At 36.2% G+C, this 7,171-nt stretch overlaps 1 protein-coding gene across 1 annotated transcript; it reads right to left on the bottom strand.

The window, feature by feature from the left end:
- Nucleotides 1–2,350: 2,350 nt before the first annotated feature.
- MELLADRAFT_88690 (uncharacterized protein) lies at nt 2,351–3,713 on the bottom strand (the record flags this gene model as incomplete). The annotated part of the gene is made up of 4 exons (XM_007412002.1): nt 2,351–3,072; nt 3,133–3,320; nt 3,391–3,595; nt 3,662–3,713. The coding sequence occupies 4 exons, from the start codon at nt 3,711–3,713 to the stop codon at nt 2,351–2,353; spliced, it is 1,167 nt and encodes a 388-aa protein (XP_007412064.1).
- Between the last annotated feature and the right edge of the window lie 3,458 nt (nt 3,714–7,171).

Raw genomic sequence — 7,171 nt, 5'->3', positions numbered from 1 at the left:
TCCACATTATGAACCATACCTATCACCCTTTGTTACATCGGCCACACCTTATCATCCATCACCTTTAGAATCATCACAAGAACATCATAGTCATGAGATCTGGCCACCGCATCAAACAAGATATAACCGGTCCAAATAATGAATAGATTCCATCTTATCATCAAAGTCTAGCTGTGGATATGTGCGCACTGGTCTTGATGAACCCATCTCTCTTAGCTTAACACAAGCCCGCATACATAAATCAATCTCTTTAAATCTTCATTTAATCAAGCCTCATACTTTTAGTTCAGTTTTAACTGTTTACCCTTTTGATTCACAAGCAGAGGATGAAAAATTAAATCAAGACTCTGGACCAGATCGTCTACTTTCCAAAGCTATCTTTGATCAAACAACGATGATGAAGTCAAACTATGAAAAGGTCAAAACCTGGAAAGATTTTGGTATGTCAAATATTCAATCATGGTTTTGTTTGGGCTGGATCTGACATGAGCTTCAATATGTTTGCAGCAAAAGCTCGTATGTGTCTAGACAGAAATTGGAGTTCAGGCAATGGCCATTGGATATCAGCTATGAGTCCAGTTTGGAGATTTACAATTTAATCATGGGTTTAATTATAGGGTAGCCATGTCAGAGTCAGGAAAAGTAGTTAACCAAAATGGCTCGCACTACACTTCGTTTGGTCGTGGGTGCTTGGAATCTATAATCTGTTATACATATCTGAAAGAGAGACTCTTGCAATTGAAATGGCCAAGATCTTGGAGAAGGTTTCGTTTGTCTTGCTATGTCTTCAATTACACTTTGAAATGACTACACCACATCTTTAAGATCAATCTGCATTATCTTCTTTATATGGAAAAATGGGGCATATAAGGTGGTTTTTTCAATCTCGATATCCGCCGTATGTGTAACAGTACTGATTAGATATCTTATGTTATACCGCAATAGGTGTAATTGCTTTTACAAGTGCAGCTCAACAAAAACATTTTGGACAAGTACCAATCCAGAAGCTATATGGCCATCACCATCAGTTGAGTGCAGTTACTTTTGATGAAAACTGTCACTGAAGAGCCCTTTACATATTGATCACAAGATGCTTGAGAAAATATATACAAAGATATCTTGAACTAATGTATTCCAATGATAGATGATCTGAAGCATTTTTTGAATCAGGTCTCAAAGTGAACCAAAAGAAAAAGACTCAAAATTGTTATATATAAAGGACTTTATCTTTTCCCTGGGCAAAATCGAGATCAAAACAATATCCAATACACAAATGATATTATGTAAGAGAAATATAAAAGTAATCACGGTATTTATATTCATCCTTAGACTTGTTAGAGTCACATCTGGTAATGTTTTTTTGTACAAGTGATTTTAGAACATTACTTCACGTATCTTTTTCTCTCTGTTTCTCTCTCTCTCTGTTGGGTAAGCAAAATGATTCATGAGTTTATTTAAAATGACAATTGCAAATAGAAAAAAAAGAGAGAATCAAATGAATGTTAGAAAAGGAAAAAACAGAAAAACAGAAAACAAAAAGAAATATTCAAACAAATCCAAAAAATTGATATTGTATGAATGCAAAGGAGAAAAACAAAATTAGGAAAGAATTAAGACCCAAAGCAGACAAAAGGCATAGTAAAAGTAAAAAGTAAAAAGGAAAAATAAATATTGAGTTTTTGTAGATGTTTTTCTTTCTTCAAAAAATTGCAAAACAAAAGAAGTAAAAAATGTAAAGAGTACAGAGAAAAAATCCAACAAAAAAGAACAAAAAGGTTTTCTATATACTTTGAACAAAAGGAATTAAGTAAAAAGGGGGATATCTAGACAATGCTGCAAGATTTAGCTCTCAGCAAAAAAAAAGTAAAAGTAAAACACTATGCAAAAAAAAGAAAAGAAAAAAGAAACTCCAGCCGAGAAATCTAGAAATCCATTTCAAAGAAGGAGATTACGTAAAATATCAACGATGAACCGATCTATGAATCCCACCACCTTCGCTAGCGGTTCTAAAACTAATCAGACTCGAAACCAAATCATCAGGTCCATTAATTCCTAAAGAGTTTTGATGATCATCCGAATTGAGGATCCGAAGCTGCAAACCATTCATGATAATGAGGTGAGGAACCCGAGCCCCGATTAGGTAAACAAATCCAACATGATTGGTCTTGATTCGTCGATTCTTCTGTCCATGATCTAGTTTGAGTTCGAATATGTGATGGGGGTGGTGATTCGAATCCAGTATCTAATCTAATCCTTTCTCCAATCCCAGTAGGTAAAGGTGTTGTCATCGGATCGGATGAAGTCGTTCTATTCGAAAGGGTAATCACTTGGATTGTTTCTACTACTGCTGTCATTTTGACACTTTCAGATCTAGATTGAGTCTTCTAATCGGTTGTTGTTGTTGTTGTTGTGAATGTTTTCCATTCTTCTTTTTCTGTTTTTCATTATAAAACTTGGCATTCGTTCGATTTTCATATTCTAACTCATGATCTGATCTTAATCTTGCCATAATAATACTATCAGCACCTTTACAGATCAATTTGATTTTTCCATCCGGACATCTAACCAAATGACTCATTTGTTTTCTAGAACTATTGAATTCGATAATCTTCAAAAGTTGATACTTTTGTTTGACGCCCAAGATTTCTAAATATAATTGGTCACCTAATTTCTTCACAAACACAAATCCTAAATCTCTTGCTGCTGCTACTAAGGCTGCTTCACCTGGACTTTCAGCTTTATATTCGATTTTACCTTCACTTTTACCTGCGTTCACATCATGACATAAAGCAAGTGAAGTCCAAAATTCAATCATTCTAATCCGATGTTCTTCTGATTCAAGATCTTCATTGAACATATCTTCCACTAATCCTGGTGAGATCAAGGTAAGACTTTCGGAATTTAAATATCGATGTCGAAAATGTCGATTCATCAAATCAATCATCCTTAGTTCAGATTCAGCTAAATGAGTAGCAGCTAAAGTCGGATCATCTAATGCAGATGGATCATGATCAGCCCCTCTTTTAGCTGCTCCTCTCATCGCATCAGTAACGCCTTCTCCATAAGCAATACCTGAAATCGAACAACGTTGAAATTCCATGACGTTTTGAGTTAAAGTGCCTGTCTAATCACTAAAGATATATTCGATTTGACCTAGATCATCTGAAAGATTTGATGATTTAGGTTCAGCTGGACAATTCGAGGGTTCATAGTACATTTCGATATCTCTGAAAATCGTCAAAGCTTCGATCGTTCGAACAAATTCGAGAGTGATGACCAATGAGATGGGTACAATTGATTGAAACAGAATCAAAGCTGCACTGTGAGATGCTCAAAAAGATCAAATCAATATTCAACTTGAACCAGAAGCCAAAAGAAAAAGAGACGAACCCGAAAGTGACCAATGCATCTAATGTAGCAATCAAAAAGATACTTGCGTTTTGTTCATAATAATAAGGACTAGTCGACGTATTACCTGAATAGATTCCATCTCCAATCGCATTGATAGCACAGAGTAAAACCAAGATGACAAAATTGATGATCACAGCATAATTGGTTTCATCTGAGATTTTGGCTTTCTTGGAAGGAGTATCACCTATGAAAAATTCAGAAAAAATCAGTATCATTTAGAATGTTGAATTCCAAAGAAAAGTCTGCTAACCTTGATCTAACATGATTTTAGTATCTTTACCAGTAAAGACCACTAAACCCATAACCCGTTGAGTATTTCTCAAAGTACAACCTCTCAATAACATCTCATTAACCCCAATCACTTTCCTTTTCTCAGATCCTTTTTCAAGTTTACGTCCTTCACACTACAGAAAATGTAATCTTTACCGGGCGGAAAAGAAAACTACTGACATAGAAAAATCCTGAGGCAACAGGAAAAGAGCTAAAAATCTGAAAAAATATGCACCTTTTTCCTAGACGTTGGGGCGTCATGATGAGTATTTTTTTGTATTTTACGCACAGATATTGGTTAATGAACTAACAATAAAGGCTGAAAATCATCAAAAACCTGCCTGTAACAATAGCTGAAATTTGGGTCATGATTATGACAACAATATTTTGTGGTCTAAAAACTTCAATAACTTTGGCAATTCTGCTCCAAATAACTTGATTGTTGGTTCATTCAAAAGCTAAACCATTCTCCTTTACACTTCATAAAGGCAGCAAGGTGTTATCTTGTCATGTAAACACTCTACATTTGTTCAAACAATTCTACATGAATAGCTCTGTAGGATCTTTTGCAGACCAGCTACAGATGTGATATCACAATAATAAATGTACAGGAAAGGCCCACCTTGTTTATGAACTTGAAATTGAGTGATTTGATCCAGAACTTCAAAAGTTATTGATGTTTGAAGATTTCAAAATCCTGTCTTCAAAATCATGGGCCAAATTTCAGGTATTGTTACAGGTGGGTTTTTGATGATTTTCAGCCTTTATTGTTAGTACATTAGCCAATATTTTTGTGTAAAATACAAAAAAATACTCATTATGACGCCCCAACGTCTAGGAACAAGGTGCACATTTTTCCAGATTTTTAGCTCTTTTCCTGTTGCCTCAGGATTTTTCTATGTCAGTAGTTTTCTTTTCCGCCCGGTAAAGATTAACTTTTTTGTAGTGAAAGTAGCCATCTACCCAGTATATCCCACTTGTGAATCTTACTAGAGATGTGACAGGTTTTCTCATGTTTTCTACCTTGTACTATTATTACGTAGTTCAATCTGATGGGGTATGCTTAAAGTTGTGAAAATGAATTCAGATTTTTCACTCAAATCAAGTCATGCAAAAATTTCTCTGCTTAATAACATAGTGTAATGATTGACATAGCAAGACAGTGGAACCCACACAATTCCATAATTTGGGTGAACATCTCAGGCTACACTATTTTTCAGGTTACACAAATTGGCATAATATCCCATGATGCATGATTATATGCAAAAAAGAAAAATGCATAAATATAGGCATTTTTTTGGGTAGGGGTAACAGGTCGGAGCTCAGGGATGTGGTGTATTTCAGGGGTCAGGTATCATGCATATTGTTATGCATCATTCATAAAGGCCAAAATTGATGATCACATACAGGTGAGCATTGTACACTTTCCTGAATTCTCCAAAAAAAGATTGGTTTTCTGTCAGATGCCTTCAATCAACAATTTTGGTAGTGCTCAGGTGATCAGGTTGATTTGCTCAATCTTTGCTGTGTTCTATCTAGACAAGCAACAAAATTGTTATGCATTTGTTCCACTGATGCATGTCTCCAATCAGTTGTTTCATTATTACTCATCAATCTTCTTCTTCTGCCATTGGATAATTGAGTGGACTGATTAGGAGGATCATTTGAAGTTTTGAATTGATTAGCTAAATTTGTGGCATTGGGTAGTACTAGTGGCAGACATGGCATGGTAAAGCCTGGGAACTGGTTGTAGGATAGCATAGAGATCTTGGTGGCTGAAATTTTCAGCAGGAAGCACAGCACCCCTATATTCTGGGACACAGATTTCAGCTGGAGATTCAACACCCTGGATCCAAGCTCCCTGGCCATGCCTGGCACTGCGTGGTTTCCTCTACACTGCAAGCCATATTTGGTTGGATGTTTCTGAGTTGATTTTCCTCAATCTCATGACTGGCAAAGTTATTGAGTAAAAGGAAGATCTTCCTCTTGGCCTCTTATGGAGCTGTGGGTCCCACACAAGAAATCACATCTCAAGGATAAAAGATATGATGCTTTGTTCATATAATATCTGATTCCAAGCCTGGATTGGGTCTTCTTGTTGAAGCATTGAGTTGGTTTCCATCAAATGATGAAGGTGAGATGAATTGCCTGATCCATCAGCATTTCAGATCCACACAGAAGTGATTCTGGACTTTGAGCCTTTCACACCAGGAGTGCTGACACCTGCTAAGCCCCATTTCAGTAGCACCCTGTGAAAGACCCAGAAGAAGAGGTATCTTTGAGAAGAGTGATCAAAGGAAGAGAAAGATAGACAAAAAGGACTTACATGTAAAACAAGCCAGTCTTGTTCATATTGTAAAGATTTCTTGGTCTATATTAAGTCACAATCTCTTCAATTTATTCTTTTTCAGCTGTAACCATTTCAGGTTTGGCAGATCCAGCCTTGTCATGCTGCTTGAATTCACACAGGCCATGTTGGTTCTCAAACAAGTCAAGCCATCCACCATCAAGGGTGAGCCACTTCTGCCTGTCAATACTTTTGATTTAAGCAAGGTGATACCACTTTTCCTTGATTTGCTCTGCCAGCCTACAGAGTAAGTTACTTACTGCCTGGAGTACAAAGGAACATATTTGATAATAAGGACATATACAAAATAAGACAAATACATCTTCTCTCATAAACCACATCTGAGTTACAGGAAAACCACACACACTACACCAGATTGCAAATTTACCGCTGAGTTTAGAAAACTGAAAAGACATAGAAAATTATACACAAGGCAGAAGGGGTCAAAAAACTATGGAAAAAATAAGGGTTGCATTCCCCTGTGTGTGCCCAATATTTTGCATATTTTTACAGATTTTTACGGCAGCAGTGTATATCAGGTCAGAAACTCAGTTTATGTCCAAAACTGGCAGTCATGGAGACATTAACCCTGTGAGACCAATAAGATTGTCAAATTTGTGTGAAAATCTGGAATGTCTGCCCATTCTGCAAGCTACATGTTTAATTCACCAGATACACATTAGAATGAATGGTGTGTGTCCAAAAATGAAGAAGGTACAGCAATCACCGTCCCCAACAGCAAAGCTAGAAAAGCTTAGAAATCTGTTCCACAAGGGTTTCAGCATCCAAATGAAAACTGTAGATCCAGTATGTGGCTTTCATAATGTGCAACTGCCAAATTGATCAAAAGAAAATTGTTGTATTTGTGATTGTTGAAAAGTTTCTGCCCAAGCCTGGGTAGTTTTGGACAAAATTTGAGTTTCTGACCAAATACACCCAAGATCATTTTTCTATGGAACATCTTCAAAACTCAAGGTAAAAATATGAAAAAACATGCAAAATGATGGGAAATCACAGACTGATTCAACCAGAATTTTTTCAAATTTTTCCTACCTCTCATGCATTGCTGAAAATTTTCTACATCTTGACTTTTCTAAACTCCATGGTATATTATTGATTTGGCGTAGTGACAACTCACACTCA

This window comes from Melampsora larici-populina (genome assembly GCF_000204055.1).
Source record: "Melampsora larici-populina 98AG31 unplaced genomic scaffold MELLAscaffold_28, whole genome shotgun sequence".
Taxonomy (NCBI): Eukaryota; Fungi; Basidiomycota; class Pucciniomycetes; order Pucciniales; family Melampsoraceae; genus Melampsora; species Melampsora laricis-populina.
This window is presented reverse-complemented; position numbering and strand designations above follow the sequence as displayed.